General features: G+C 43.2%; 1 protein-coding gene across 2 annotated transcripts in view; it reads left to right on the top strand.

Annotated features, from left to right (window-relative positions):
- Positions 1-15,586, top strand: part of LOC106810551 (low-density lipoprotein receptor-related protein 2-like) — a 109,210-nt gene that overhangs the window by 58,941 nt on the left and 34,683 nt on the right. For both annotated transcript variants that reach the window (XM_014813935.1, XM_014813940.1), the window contains exons 19-42: positions 259-509; positions 1,158-1,304; positions 1,413-1,529; positions 1,933-2,094; positions 3,595-3,711; positions 4,250-4,369; positions 4,527-4,626; positions 4,908-5,044; positions 5,299-5,424; positions 7,149-7,274; positions 7,863-7,991; positions 8,558-8,680; positions 8,942-9,067; positions 9,402-9,607; positions 9,921-10,105; positions 10,511-10,739; positions 11,031-11,208; positions 11,487-11,612; positions 12,021-12,241; positions 12,744-12,997; positions 13,326-13,500; positions 13,914-14,139; positions 14,689-14,922; positions 15,163-15,348. In XM_014813935.1, coding sequence (XP_014669421.1) covers positions 259-509; positions 1,158-1,304; positions 1,413-1,529; positions 1,933-2,094; positions 3,595-3,711; positions 4,250-4,369; positions 4,527-4,626; positions 4,908-5,044; positions 5,299-5,424; positions 7,149-7,274; positions 7,863-7,991; positions 8,558-8,680; positions 8,942-9,067; positions 9,402-9,607; positions 9,921-10,105; positions 10,511-10,739; positions 11,031-11,208; positions 11,487-11,612; positions 12,021-12,241; positions 12,744-12,997; positions 13,326-13,500; positions 13,914-14,139; positions 14,689-14,922; positions 15,163-15,348 — 4,001 coding nt within the window. The remainder of the gene's footprint in view (positions 1-258; positions 510-1,157; positions 1,305-1,412; positions 1,530-1,932; positions 2,095-3,594; positions 3,712-4,249; positions 4,370-4,526; positions 4,627-4,907; positions 5,045-5,298; positions 5,425-7,148; positions 7,275-7,862; positions 7,992-8,557; positions 8,681-8,941; positions 9,068-9,401; positions 9,608-9,920; positions 10,106-10,510; positions 10,740-11,030; positions 11,209-11,486; positions 11,613-12,020; positions 12,242-12,743; positions 12,998-13,325; positions 13,501-13,913; positions 14,140-14,688; positions 14,923-15,162; positions 15,349-15,586) is intronic.

Raw genomic sequence — 15,586 nt, 5'->3', positions numbered from 1 at the left:
CCTCCTCAGCATGCCTCCCATGTGTAGAACTCTCCGTTCCTCCTCCTCAGCATGCCTCCCATGTGTAGAACTCTCCGTTCCTCCTCCACAGCGTGCCTCCCATGTATAGAACTCTCCGTTCCTCCTCCTCCTCAGCATGCCTCCCATGTGTAGAACTCTCCGTTCCTCCTCCTCAGCGTGCCTCCCATGTGTAGAACTCTCCGTTCCTCCTCCTCAGCGTGCCTCCCATGTATAGAACTCTTCGTTCCTCCTCCACAGACTGCTATTCTTCTCCGAGTGGGACCGGCCGGCGAACATCTCGAGCGCGAACCTTGACGGCAGCAACCGCGTCGTCATCCGCAACCGCGAGCTCGGCTGGCCGAACGGGCTCAGCATCGACTTTACCGCCGACCGGCTGTACTGGTGCGATGCACAGCTCGACCGCATCCAGCACTGCCGCTTCGACGGCTCCGACGTGCAGACGCTCAACATCAAGGTCGTGCACCCGTTCTCGCTCATCGTCTACCAAGGTACGCACCGCCGCCGCCGCCACCGCCACGCTTGTGTCGTGAAGATCGGTCGTTGGTTTGCGCGCCATCGTCACCCGCTCGCGAAGTTAACATTGCTCAGAACTTTGGTATTGGTCGTCTGTTTGCGCGCCACCATCACATGCTCGCGCTGCAAAGATTGCTCGGAACTTTGGTATTGGTCGTCTGTTTGCGCGCCACCATCACACGCTCGCGTCGTGAACATCGCTCAGAACTTTGGTATTGGTCGTCTGTTTGCGCGCCATCATCACACGCTCGCGTCGTGAACATCGCTCAGAACTTTGGTATCGGTCATCTGTTTGCGCGTGACCGATCGACGATCGATTTTAATCGATTTATTGTGGTGATCGCGAGGACTATGTGTGTTGGTTAACACTAATGCAGATGGAATGGCTGTCATTGTCTGATGATGTGCAGACAGTGTGTTCAACCTTTAGTGGTGGCGAAACGAGCCCGGTAATGTCTATAATTATCATTTTTTGATGATAGATGAACAGTATGTCTGGTAGGTAAAAGGTTGCGCAGTGCACCACGCTTTTCAAAATTCAAAATTGGCTCATTGCATGTGGCATCTTGGTTTTCTGCAGTCGGATTGTGTATGAATAATGAAGTATTTTGATGTTTCAACAGATTTCCTGTTCTTCACTGACTGGCGACTGCAGGGTCTGCTGCGTGTTGACAAAACATCTGGCTTCGGCCTACTCAAGATTCACAATGAAACAAAAGAGCGGCTCTTTGGCGTGAAAGTGTTCAGCGATATTCAGCAGCCAATCATGGGTAAGATTGTGATTTTGTACAGTAATCCATTGTTGTTTCTGTATTTTGAGCACATCTGACATATGGATGACACACGGCAGTAATACCTTTCTTTTGTTTTTGGTGCAGATAATCATCCATGTGTAGGTGATGTTAGTGGGTGCAGTCATTTCTGCTTTCCTGTGCCGGACGGTTCCAACAGTATCAAGGCTGTCTGTGGTTGTCCCATGGGCATGAAGTTTTCTGGTAAGCTCCAGCTCTCCAATTATTAATAAATGACTAGGGAAATATGCTGACGAAGCCTTCATTATTATTATAATTTCGTAATCATCACAAACTGTTTTTACGTCTTGTTATAAGAACCAAAAAGAAAATGTCTGCTTGAAATTGAGCAACATGTATCTGGATGTATCAGTTATAAATAGAGTGTAATTTTCGAATAGGCACCACTGGTGTACAGTGCCGTAGTAATGTTTATAAAATATGTTTATTGTCTTATGAAAGGAAAATTACAATATATGATTGGATACAGTTCGTTGCCTGCAGACTCATTATGTGGAAACTGAAAAACTAACATAGCCGGGAAGCCATTTTGAAGTACTGGAAGATTGATTGCTCTAGTATTCCATTGTATACATTTATGTCACAGATGATAAGAATAAGACCTGCGTCGATGACTCGGCATATGTCAAGGAGAAGTTGTGCTCCCTGTGGCAGTTTGAGTGTGGTAATGGGCGCTGTATCAGCTTCTTCTATAAGTGCGATGGTGATGATGACTGCTATGACAACTCTGACGAGGCAAACTGCACAGGTAAGAGTTGTGGCGATGACTGCAGTGACAGTATACGCATAGGACAATATGTAACACACGGGTTCCATGAAAATTAAATGAGTAGAAAGATTCATTGCAGGGTGCAATAAGTCAGTAGGTGAGCAATAACATAAGTCAAGCAAGGTCAGTAAATGGTATAAAATAATCGTGTGTGTCGTAATTAAGTGAGAATTGTGGCATTAGTTCAGTGGCAGGATTGTTAAGTAAGATAACAAAAACAGACATGTTCTATTATAATAGCAGTAATTGTTGACAGTGTTTATAAGTGTTTCCCTTGAGGACTGTGTAAGGCTGACATCGTTAGGAACTCATTCTACCTGAGTCTCCATACTCATTCTATCTGAGTCACCATGCTGCATGAGTCACCATGCTGCCTGAGTCTCCATGCTGCCTGAGTCACCATGCTGCCTGAGTCACCATGCTGCATGAGTCACCATGCTGCTTGAGTCTCCATGCTGCATGAGGTCCTCGCAGATGTTGCCTGAGTCACTATGTGCATGAGTTACCATGCTTGCATGAGTCTTCATGCTGCCTGAGTCACGCATGCTGCCTGAGTCACCATGCTGCATGAGTCACCATGCTGCTTGAGTCTCCATGCTGCATGAGTCTCCATGCTGCCTGAGTCACCATGCTGCATGAGTCACCATGCTGCATGAGTCTCCATGCTGCCTGAGTCACCATGCTGCCTGAGTCACCATGCTCATGATCTCCATGCTGCCTGAGTCACCATGCTGCATGAGTCTCCATGCTGCATGAGTCTCCATGCTGCCTGAGTCACCATGCTGCCTGAGTCACCATGCTGCATGAGTCTCCATGCTGCATGAGTCTCCATGCTGCCTGAGTCAATGCCTGCTGAGTCACCATGCTGCATGAGTCTCCATGCTGCCTGAGTCTCCATGCTCATTCTATCTGAGTCTCCATGCTGCATGAGTCTCCATGCTGCCTCAGTCTCCATGCTCATTCTATCTGAGTCTCCATGCTCATTCTATCTGAGTCTCCATGCTCATTCTACCTGAGTCTCCATGCTCATTCTACCTGAGTCTCCATGCTCATTCTACCTGAGTCTCCATGCTCATTCTGCCTCGGTCTCCATGCTCATTCTACATGAGTCTCCATGCTCATTCTACCTGAGCTTGCATGCTTATTCTACCTGAGTCTACATGCTCATTCTACCATTCTACCCGAGTCTACATGCTCATTCTATCTGAGCTTGCATGCTCATTCTACCTGAGTCTCCATGCTCATTCTACCTGAGTCTCCATGCTCATTCTACCTGAGTCTCCATGCTCATTCTATCTGAGCTTGCATGCTTATTCTACCTGAGTCTCCATGCTCATTCTACCTGAGTCTCCATGCTCATTCTACCTGAGTCTCCATGCTCATTCTGTCTGAGTCTCCATGCTCATTCTGTCTGAGTCTCCATGCTTATTCTACCTGAGTCTCCATCGTGCCTAGCATATCTGTGTGTCCATCTTGCAGAGATCACGTGTGCGGCGACGGACTTCAAGTGTGAGAACCAGCGCAAGTGCGTGTCCAGCTCCTCTCTCTGTGACAACCACAACGACTGCAGTGATGGCTCTGATGAGATGAATTGTCGTAAGTTCTGCGCTCTGGTCGAGCCATCCCCAGCAGTGGTGTGAGCAAAGATGGCCGCTTGTAAACTGGGATTTTTAAAGGGGAGCTGTTTTCGGAAAGCGAGCTGCAGATACAACTTTGCAAAGTTTGTAATTATATCTCCCATCTGGAAATCACTGGTTACACAGGGGACTGCCTGCTGGGTTCTGGCAGCTTTTGCCCAGTTGTTATGATTGCAGTTAGTATCATCAAAAATCTTAAATGAATAATGACCAAGAGATAAAATATTGAGAAACACACTTCATGCTATCTTTTGTCACTTTGAATTTTTAATACGATACAGATCACAAGATTGCGACATTACAGCATTGTTAGGCAAACTGATCATAAAAGTGGTTTAATTATGGATAAAATTCCCAGAAATGTCCTTTGCTGACAAAAGTGATTGTGCTTCTTTCATGGTCATAGACGTTCAGCGAGATTTGTTTAGTTAGCAACTACTTGCAAATTATCTGTGGCAGCGTAGATGTTTAATGTTTATGCATGATCTTCCTCACAGCGAATAAAACATGTCAGGGTGACCAGTACCTGTGCACGAATGGCAACTGCGTCCCACGTACGTGGATCTGTGATACAGAGAACGACTGCAAGGACGGGAGTGACGAGGGTAGTTTCTGCAGTAAGTATACACATGACCATCATCTCCATTATATGACTACACGCCGAATGCCTTCGTTTATTTTGTTTTTATAGTATTCATTTAAATGTGCGCTCGTTTATTAAAACGTGTTCCTTATCAGTGTGCTAAGGAACGTCCTCGGACGTTTTCTTTGCAGGAAACCACACATGTGCATCCACGTACTTTGTGTGTGATAACGGCCGGTGCATCAATAATGTGTGGGTATGCGATGGCGACAATGACTGCTACGACAACAGGTGATTGTTGCACAGTCGTTCTGACACAAACCTCTCGTGTGAGAGACTGCATACCAACTGCAATCATTTTCTGGTGAAATTCTGTGCTCCTATAGCATTCAGTCAAGTTGATAATTGTTTTGATAATCCCTGTATCACCCAATGAAGACTTACCGTGAACTGCAATATCGTTTAATTAGCAAAAATGATTCAATATTAAGAAATTAAGAAATTCGATGAAATTCGAAAAAAATTGAAAGCTCAAGAGCCTTTAAATAACCGCACGCACCTTTAATTAACAGCGATGAGAAGGACTGCCCACCGGTCAGTTGTCGGTCATTTGAGTTTACCTGTAGCGACCTTAAGCAGTGTGTTGCTCAGAGCGTGCGCTGCGACGGCCACAACGACTGCAACGACGCCTCGGACGAGATCGGTTGCCGTAAGTCCTCCCCTCCACATCGTCGCGACGAAGCCAGTCGATATTCGCGTTTCGAAATGGATTGATTCCCGACGACTGCAGCGGTCGAAGTTAATACGAGCGAAAGCTACATGCGTTTTGTGTTGGCTTGCTTCGCATAGCCGCTTGTTCTGTAGATTTGTCATGCAAACTAGTGCATGCACTTCCCTGGCTGTACTTGCTTTGCGCGAGCGTGAGCGTGTGTGTGAGTTGTGTTCTTTGTCTTTTGCACGCAGCGACGCCAGAGAAAGGTATGTGTCTAGCGACACAATTTCAGTGTGGGTCAGGAGTCTGCGTGCCATCGAGCTGGAAGTGTGATGGCACACCGGACTGTGCTGATGATGCAGATGAGAAGGACTGTGGTATGTCTTCAGGCTACAGTGCCAATTTATCGCTTTATCAAATCCTGATAGAACTATGTGTATGAAGTTTAAATTAGGTATAGGTGGGGGCGGAGTGACGTCACTTCCCCTTAGCAATACGTCTGGTGAGCCGCGCCGATGAAAACAAAGCGCGAATCGGCTGGGAGCGTCTATATTCAAGCCGGTACGGGAGATGACGGTACGCATATATAATTATTTGCTAATATATTGACTAATCGTGCGTCAATAAACTTAATATTCACAGAGAGTGTAGCTAAGACATGTGTCTATAGGTATCTAGAATATATTATGCAAAAGATCTCCCGTACCGGCTTGAATTCATATCTCTGTGAATATTGAGTTTATTGACTCACGAAGCGGCACGATTAGTCATGCTAGTCATGCACGATTAGTTATGCGCGCGAAAGTGAATTTCAGATGAGTAAATTTTTAAAATTCTAGATACCTATAGACACATGTCTTAGCTATGCTCTCTGTGAATATTGAGTTTATTGACGCACGATTAGTCAATATATTAGCAAATATATGCGTACCGTAATCTCCCGTACCGGCTTGAATATAGACACCGCCTGAATGGAGCCGCTGCGGTTCAAGGATAGAGATGATGTCCAGATTGAGACCTATGTCATTTCCGTAAATGTTGGGGTAGCCCCTTTAAACTCGACAGGCGTGTTCTTGAAGGTCTTCTTTGTTTATTTCGACCGAGAAACATTATGTGACTTCACAGGAAGTGTGAAAAAAACTGCCTTTCAGCGAGACTACTCGCCCGTTTCCCACTGTTTCTCACCATTGCTACGCCGTCTTCGTTCTCCTGACTAATTGCTGTTAGCCATCTGTCTCTCCTCTCGGGCTACGGCAGCTCAAAGAATGATCTTTTTTTTGTCACTTGAAAGACAGTGATTGCGGCATCCAAACACCACATAATTCCTTGGCACTATGCGCTGCGGGCATTGAGCGGTGCGTTACTACGGTTTGTTTTCATCGGCTCGAATCTACATTCGGTCAAATAGTCAAAAGTTCCCGGATGTCCGCCCCACCTATAGTTTTTAGAGAGAGCACTAGGGCATTCAATAGTCACCATCTCATAAATAAGGCTCTTGCATAAAGCCGGGGAACACCCAAATTAAACTTCGAAGTCATTCAGAATCAGAAGGATCAAACATACTCGGGAGTGCATGTATACTGCACTTAGGCACTCAAGTGAGTATAGAACAATGTTCAAGGTTATTTGGTAATTCTGAACAGCATTCAAGCATATATTGCCAAACCTGTGTTAGCAGACACCTGTGTGAAATATACACATAGATCAATAAAGGATGCTTATGGTATATGGCATCCTTTGAGTGGCAGCTATACATTGAAACAAACTATAGACATCTGCCTATATAGAACGTTTTTTTTGGGGGTTTCCCTTTAATGACGTTGTTATTCAGGTTTGACTGTATAAATATAAGCATATATTATTCACGCATCAAATCAAGTGAACTACGTTGGTATGTGTACTACATAATACTGTCAGCGTGAATTCTATAAGGTCATTTATACTTTAACATTTCACAAGAAACCATACATTAGGTGACATAAATCACTCGTATTGCCGAGCCATATACAAAAGACTTGTGATACATCACGTGTAGAAATTGTTGCACATTGTCAGTGTTTTACATGTTTTATAATTATATTGAAATGTTTTATCTATGCAGGTGTTGTGAGTTGCCCCGTAAACCATTTCAAGTGTGACAATGGTCACTGCGTGTACAAGGCATGGGTGTGTGATGGCTCGGATGACTGTGGCGATGGCAGCGATGAATCGGCACAACATGGCTGCTGTGAGTCACGCACTTGTCAACACGTATTTCTTGTCTGCATTATTAGCCTGTTTGTTTAACCTTTATCATTACTCATTTAGGGAAGACCATCTGTTTATTTACGACCTATCACATTTTTTTATTTGTCTAGATGTGTAATGTAACTAATGTTATTGCAAGTTTGAAGCTGTAGCGCAATAGGATAATGTGCAAATTCGGTGTGTTACAACTGCGATGAATTGCACGCTTTGATTTTTTATGTTTAGTGCCAAATTTTTGAATTGCATACTAGAACTATCAGACAAGAGTGCATCGTTTACGTGGTAGCCTAAAAACATCTCCTCTGTGTTAGTCAATGTAAAAAAATATTGCATTTTGTTTTCATGCAGCAGTCGTACACAGAGGTGAGATCATTATAACCAACTATTCGTATCTATGCACTAATTAATATATGTCTTGTAAGTATTGTTAAAACTATGATTTTAAAATTTATGCATTCAGCTGTATTGTAACGTTTAAATGTATTCCGCCATCGATCGACCGTGAGCACCACTGTCGGTGTACAGTCAATGTCACCTTTATCTTACATGTGTTTACTTTTTTTTTCAGCTACGGATGAGTACACGTGTTCATATGATAAGTGGAAGTGTCCAGGCCTGAAGACCTGCATCAACCAGACGCAGGTGTGTGATGGAAACATTGACTGCCCCAACAGACTGGATGAAGGACCTGGCTGTGGTAAGATACGTGAATATAACACTGCTAGGCACTGCAATCATAAAGATGTGATGCTAGAGTCAATAAGAAATGTGTGATTGCCTTATTCTCATGTACTTTGTTGTCTTGTTGGTTATATCCTATTTTCTAAGACATTAAATCTGGTTGATAATCAATATAATGGAGAATAAATGTTTCCTATTTGAGCCAAATGTTACTGATTCAAAGCTGGTATTATTGTTGTTTCAATTCCAACTTTCCAACTTGCGGTCAAGATCACTTAATAATATGTTTAGATACTAATGGCATTATACAGGTATAGGCCGGTCCTAGTTAGGGTACTGTTCGGCACCGAGTAATCAATTACAGTGATTTTAATTATGCATAATTAATTATCACTTTAGTTAATCTCAGCTTTGTTACGTGATATAGCGGTTTTGGGCACTATTGGTGCTTATAAATGTAACAAAAGTAATAGTTACATTTTATTAAATTTATGGCCTAGCCTAATAATAGCAGCATACAGTAATTGTGTGCAGTATAAACTGTTTAACTTTGGTTTTACATAGATTTCAATGCATTTACAGAATTGTCTGATTGCAAAGCACAGCCTGTTGAGGCTGTCTGTAGCTACAAGTGCATCGACACACCGACTGGACCACAGTGCTACTGTCCAATGGGACAAAAGCTGAATCAAACCACTTGTATTGGTGCGTATATTTCTCACTACATGTGTGAATATGATCAGCTACCTAACTCTGGATATAATTTTCTGGATAACCTTTTTTACTACTTTATTGGCTAATAATTTGTTGTTTATTAATGTTATTTTTTGCATTCCTGGTAAATAGCGGGGATTATGAAGATGACGCATAGCTATGCAAGACTATAGGCATGCATGATGATGGAAGACACATGGTCTTTTGGTATATGGACTATGCTATTTTCAATATTGAAATCTTGTACTGCAGACATGGATGAGTGTGATCCACCGGGCAGATGCAGTCAGATGTGTGAGAACCAGAAGGGCTCATACAAGTGTTCCTGCACTGATGGATACGCCCTTTCTCCCGATGGACGTTTCTGCAAGGCAGTCAGTAAGTTGCTGCTAATTCTCTACCACTGTCATTTAACCACTCCAATGAGCCAAGGTGACTGGTGTTGTGTTTGTGTTACTACTATCCCAAAAAGCACTGTATCGGCTGATTGGAAATTTTCAACCTAGGAACCACATGAAGAATGTGGACATTAGTCACTGTCCATTTATTTGTGTATGAAGCATAGCACAAATTGAAACTGATTTCCGTGTGGTATTATGTTTTGACACGTATGAGGTAATGGATTCGTTAACGTTATTGGAGGCATAATAAATGAATGTATTGACGTGTAGCTATGCTGTCATGTCATTATTGTGTCATTGCATCATCACAGATATCTCCGACGCATACCTGGTCTTGTCGAATCGTAAAAACCTCATCAGGAGCAACATGCGTCTTGATATGACCGATCAGCTTCCGATCCCAGTCAAGTACGCCGTGGCCATCGGCTTTGATGTGTTAGAGGATAAAATCTACTGGTCAGACATGCAGGAGAAAGTGATCAAGAAGGCATTCACTAATGGCAGTAATGTTGAGACGGTATGTTCTATAAAGTTACGATCGTATCTCGGACAGTCGCCATGTTATAGTGATTTCACACATGCTACCTGAATAGCGTACCTGAATACACACAACCGTGTCGCTTGTGCACGGCCGATCCTTTGTTACTTTCATATATGAGTAGATTATTATTATTATGCATGATATAAATGTGGGACAGATATTTGTTGTCTGCATATACATTTATCATGTGTAGATTGTCCTATTATTGTAATGTTTATACGTTTTTACATCTAGAGCTGTGAATCCTACCATACAAGAAGAATTTTCAACAACTTTTATCTCTTCACAGGTCATTGATAGTGGTGTTGATGTGACGGAGGCACTGGCCGTTGACTGGATTGCTCGTAACCTCTACTGGGTCGACTATTCCCTGGAAACCGTGGAGGTAGCCTCGCTGGATGGCAAGTACAGACGAGTTTTGTTCCATGAGAATATCACCAACCCACGAGGATTTGCCATAGACCCAACTGACGGGTAGGTCATGGTTACGTTACTTAACAGTCTTAACATGTTAACTGTACAGAGTATTTCTCAGAGCAGTCATGCTTGTGCATTGGGAGTCGGGACTGTGCGATAGTTTAATATACAACATTCTAGTCAGTAGTGTTCTATAGCTGTAGTAGTTTCTAGCATTTAGGTGTAGTGTTCATACATTCAGTTACAATTTAAAGCAAGAATCATCTAGTGTGAAATCTGCAGTCATTCTAATCTAATCCGGCATTAGCATATATATTTCGTCTCATTTAGCATATAGCAGTATACGTCACTATCACATGTTACACAGGATGACTTGATGTGGAGGAGGTACTCGTGCATGTCTCTGCGCTAGCTACGTGTGTAGTTGCATGGCTAACATATGTTGTGTTTTGATACACACAGCGCACGCTACATGTTTTGGACGGATTGGGGAGATCATCCAAGGTTAGAGAGAGCCGGGCTAGATGGGTCAAATCGCACGACAATCATCAACACTAAAGTCTCCTGGCCCAACGGTCTGACCATTGACTATCCAACCAAGCGGGTGTACTTTGCCGACAGTAGGCTCGATTACATTGACTATGCAAACTATGATGGATCTGGAAGGCATCAGGTTGTTGCGAATGACCACGTGAGTACAAAACCTTATATGCAAGTGTTTCTGTAGTTGCTGAGGAATTCTGTTCAAAAAAGTGTGATTCATTGATATCAGATTTTAAATCATTCTTGTTGAAGATATCCGCTTGTTGAAGATATCCTCTTGTTATTCCTGACAAAACGATTTCAACCCATGTGAGAAATAAGTTATCTAGGTAGACTCACGTTTTAAATCGAAGAGCTCATAAATGTGCCATGCATAGCAAACATTGTTGGAACCAGTTGACCGACATGTAAAATGCTACGTACGATTTGCTTCCCCTAGTTTCTACAGCACGTTCACGCACTGGCTCTGTTCGAAGACACTGTCTACTGGACGGACAGAGAGAGCAATGCAGTGATGAGCTGTGACAAATTTGCCTGCACCAATCAGAGCATAGTCCTAAGAGGACTCAACAAACCACTGTATCTGATCGTGCATCACCCAGTTAGACAGCCTAAAGGTTTGTAGGACTGCACCAATGATGGCTATGCATCGTTAACATAATTATTATATTGCAATTGCTGATTGGTAAATGAAATTGATATTTTTTTATCTATAGAACTATATACTGCTCTTTAATATAGAAAGTAAAAAGGGAAGTATATTTATTTGGATTCCGTTGCCTTGCCAAGCATTTAAACTATGATCTTTGTGTATGTTTATATATATATATTATATATTGCATCCTAGAATTGAGACCATTAACATAGAACACTGTCTGAATATTGATACTTTCAGCGTCAAACCCATGTGCTGGCAAGCCATGTAGTCATCTGTGTTTGCTGTCACCAAAACCACTAGGCTACAGCTGCCAGTGTCCCATGGGCATGTTACTTGACTCGACATTGAAGAAGTGCAAGAAGGGTAAGCAGAGTGAGATATTAGACTTTGGTTTTAGCTGTTTAGTTATTAAAACCACCTTCAACCAGTAACACTTCTTCGGAAAATTGCACTCTTATTTGAGGATGTATAATTATTTAAATGATGCTGAAGACATATGATTCACAGTGTGTGTATGTATGTATTCTAAAAATAACAATAACCAGATACACCACAGCTTCCAGCATATACCATATAAATCGTATAATATTCATATAAGCTATAATTAATTGCCACTATGTTCATAACATATGCTTAATAATTCATTGTGTTCATTACCTTTAATTCTTCAGGTTTTATTAAGTGTGCTCAATGTATAATGGCACGTCTATTTCATTCCCTTTACGTCAACTTCTAAGTGTGTTGGTAGTCATCTGTCTCTGTGTGTCACAGATGATAAGGAATATCTGATGTACATGCGCAAGAAGCCAGGTCAGATTGTCGGAAGGAGCATCGACCCAAAGACAGAGCTGTTCAATGGCTTTGTGCCCGTCACCGGCATTAAGAACACGGGTGACTTTGACTACGACAAGCGTGAGCAGTGGATTTACTGGGTTGAGAGTGAAAAACCGGCAACCAGTCCTACTGCTTCTCCAAGCAGTAGCAATGAGAAGGTAAGTGCTAGCCATGGAGAGGAGCTGACACTGCACTAACCCATATAACATTGAAATACTGGGCTGGACTGCCGATTTTGTCAACCCTACATAGCAAGGGACATACTTATACGTGGATTATACTTAACGCACAAGGGTAGTGTACTTTCACACATACCCAGCATGTAATACAACTCTGGCGTGCAATGTAAGCACCCTACAATAACTTATACTATATAACGTTACTCGTGTCATTCTTCTTATTGCATGCCAGTTTACAGTATTAGTACCAGTGCTGGTCCCAGCTTTACTTGTCGCATGATTCTGTCCTACCTTTGATGAGGACATTTAGGTTACCATCCTCGTCACCTTCTTAGCTCTAGGCTATTCAAATACCCGGAATCGTCGACAAAAAACCAAAGACAAGAACCGTAATGCAGCTCAGACGTGCAGTGCGAGCGCATGCTGCGATAATGTCGCGCTGACGTTCGTCACTCTGTTAACGCTGTTCCTCTCGTCGCAGGTGAAGATCATGCGCGTTCACTTTGACGGCACGAACCGCACGGCGTTCGACAACACGTCGATAATCGGCAGTGCGGACAGCCTCGCGTTTGACTGGGTCGGACGCAACCTGTACGTCGGCAATCGCGCGGCAGGACTCATCGAGGTGATCAAGGTCGACGGCGACGTGCGCCGCCGCAAGGTCATCCTGCAGCACAACTCGTCGCGCACGGGCGTCTCCGACCCTGCCGCCATTGCTGTCGACCCCATACACGGGTACGTCGCGCGACCGGAGAGAGGTTGCTGTCAAGCCTGCCTCCTCGCAGTGTGGGGAGGGAGAGTCGGGGAAGGAATTTGTGGGGGTGGGGGTTATTATCCCGGTTAAAAGCCCGAATGTGATAAGGAATGTATGGTGTCTTTAGTGCGTCAGTCGTGACTCATAGATGGATATTTTAGTTGAAATGTGGATTTAGCTTGTACAGAACTGAAGCATATTCAACATATTCAACATATTCAACATATTCAACATATTCAACATATTCAGCATATTCAGCATATTCAACAAAGATTTGGGTCACATGAGATTTACTTCTCCTGTTTACAGCAAGCTGTACTGGTTGGATGAGGGTGGACAGGGTGTGCCTAGGAAGGTGGCGTCTGCAAACCTGGATGGCTCTAACCCAACAATTCTTGTCTCTTCTAATCTGCACAACCTTGATTACATCGCAGTGGACATAGCAGACAATAATGTTTACTATACAATGGCCGATGCAAGCTGGGTAAGTGACTATACACTCTTGCAAGCAGCATTCCGAGACTCTATTTTATCTATAGGAATATTGTTGGTTTGAATACCAATCCAAGTATAATGGCAACAGTAATGGGAATTTTTTCCAAATCCTTCTAGAAAATCACAGAGGCTCTGGCAGATCTCAGAATTATCCTCACCATTGAAACTAACCGACCAATAATTATTCAGTTAAGAATAATAAATCCAAAAAGTTATGTGCATAATAAAATAACAATTTTAATAAACAATAATAACATTAGTAAAGAATAATTAAGAAATCCCACACTAACCTGCTACAGATGCGGCCCATAACAGGATGTAACGGATGTTTAATGCGTAGCGATTTCAGCTGTCGTCAGCTCAATCACATTCACGATGTATACTACATTTTCGCGCGCACAGATCGAGAAGGTGTCAACGTCGTCTGGTGCACGCAAGCATCTGGAGCACTACGTCGCGTCACCGCAGGGCATCGCCGTGCAGGGCTCCTACCTCTATTATGGCGACACTGCTTACGAGAAGCTGGGTCGCCGCGGCAAGGATAACGGCATCGACGACAACAAGGAGACGGTGCTGCTCAGGAACACGCCCAACATCATGCAAGTGCGCATCGCCATCGACCGTCCGAGTAAGTGCTGAGCGCATGCCAGTAGGTGGCCTCTCTATGGCAGGCTGGAAAGACGAGCGGTTTGCTTGTTTTGTCGGATGCGCACGAGGACAGCCATCTGTTAAAAATAACGTGCTTAAGATATAGATGTCAGATCTTTTGGATTATTTTTTACAGTTTATAATTTTTGCAAGTCATGGCACAGCTAGTTATTGAGATTTAATGTAGATGATACATATCTAGTAATTGCTAGGCTTTGCTAGTTGCTAGAAAGCCTAACTCAATATAATTTTCCATAATTATATACTTTTAATTGACTGCTTATAATCAAGTCTAAATAATGACTTACAAAAATAAACTATAAAATCATATGAAATAAAATAAACAAAAAACCTAATACTATAAAAGCAATGAATCGTAAAAAGCAATGTCAATAGAAGCTTGCAAACATGTTTATGTTCAATTGTACATTGATTGTTATTATCACTTGCTGTGTGTGTTAACTGCAGTCAGTAAATTAACATCGGTTAACTGCATGCACCACAAGAATATATATTTGTGTGCCTGTAGAGCCAACTGATCATCCGTGTCTGATAAACAATGGAGGGTGTGAGCATATCTGCATTCCAATGGGTGACACGAGCAGGAAGTGCGTCTGCTCAACGGGCTTCAAGCTGACCAATGAAACGCACTGTCAGAACCACACCTCGTTCCTCGTCATCTCCACCCTCTCTGCCATCAGCGGCTATACACTCAACTCCAGCGAGCACGAGATGGCCTTCCCACCAGTAGGTGGCACTGAGGGTAAGCGACAAAGCAGATGTGCCATTTGTTTTTATCACTTGTATGGTTTGTCACCTCGAAAATGTTTTTGTTTTGTTTCATTATATCAACAACATTAGATGGAGCCCTTTAACACACAGAGCAGTTAGCGCCGGTAAAGTTGTAATGGGCATCGAATAGGAATCGATACACACAACGTTGTTTGTAGATGATATGTTTAAAAGTGTCACTAGTATCATGTTGTCTGTAATGCTCTTCTAGGTTTCCAAGCCCTGCACGTGGCTGTACATGTTGCCGAAAAGTGGATCTATTGGTGCAATTTCGACGATAAAGGCGATAAGAATGGGATTCATCGGATGCACCCTGATGGCTCTAATCTTGAGGACATTGTCACTTCCGGCATAGGCAAGAATGGCATACGTGGCCTCGCCGTGGACTGGATTGCTGGTACGCTACTTCTGTATTCAGGATAGCAACACTAGGGAATGTACTATACTCCCTAACTTGACCCTCTCTCTCTCTCTCTCTCTCTCTGTCTCTGTCTCTCTCTCTCACCATCCTCTCCTCTCCTCTCTCCATCTCATTCTTTATTTTCTTCCCTTCTCTATCTGTGCCTCCATCACCTCTCTCTCTCTCTCTCTCTCTCTCTCTCTCTCTCGCTCTCTCTCTCTCTCTCTCTCTCTCT

The sequence above is a fragment of the Priapulus caudatus genome, unplaced genomic scaffold (genome assembly GCF_000485595.1).
Source record: "Priapulus caudatus unplaced genomic scaffold, Priapulus_caudatus-5.0.1 Scaffold17, whole genome shotgun sequence".
Lineage (NCBI taxonomy): Eukaryota > Metazoa > Priapulida > Priapulimorpha > Priapulimorphida > Priapulidae > Priapulus > Priapulus caudatus.
Note: the sequence above shows the minus strand (reverse complement) of the source record. Positions and strands in the feature narration are given on the sequence as shown.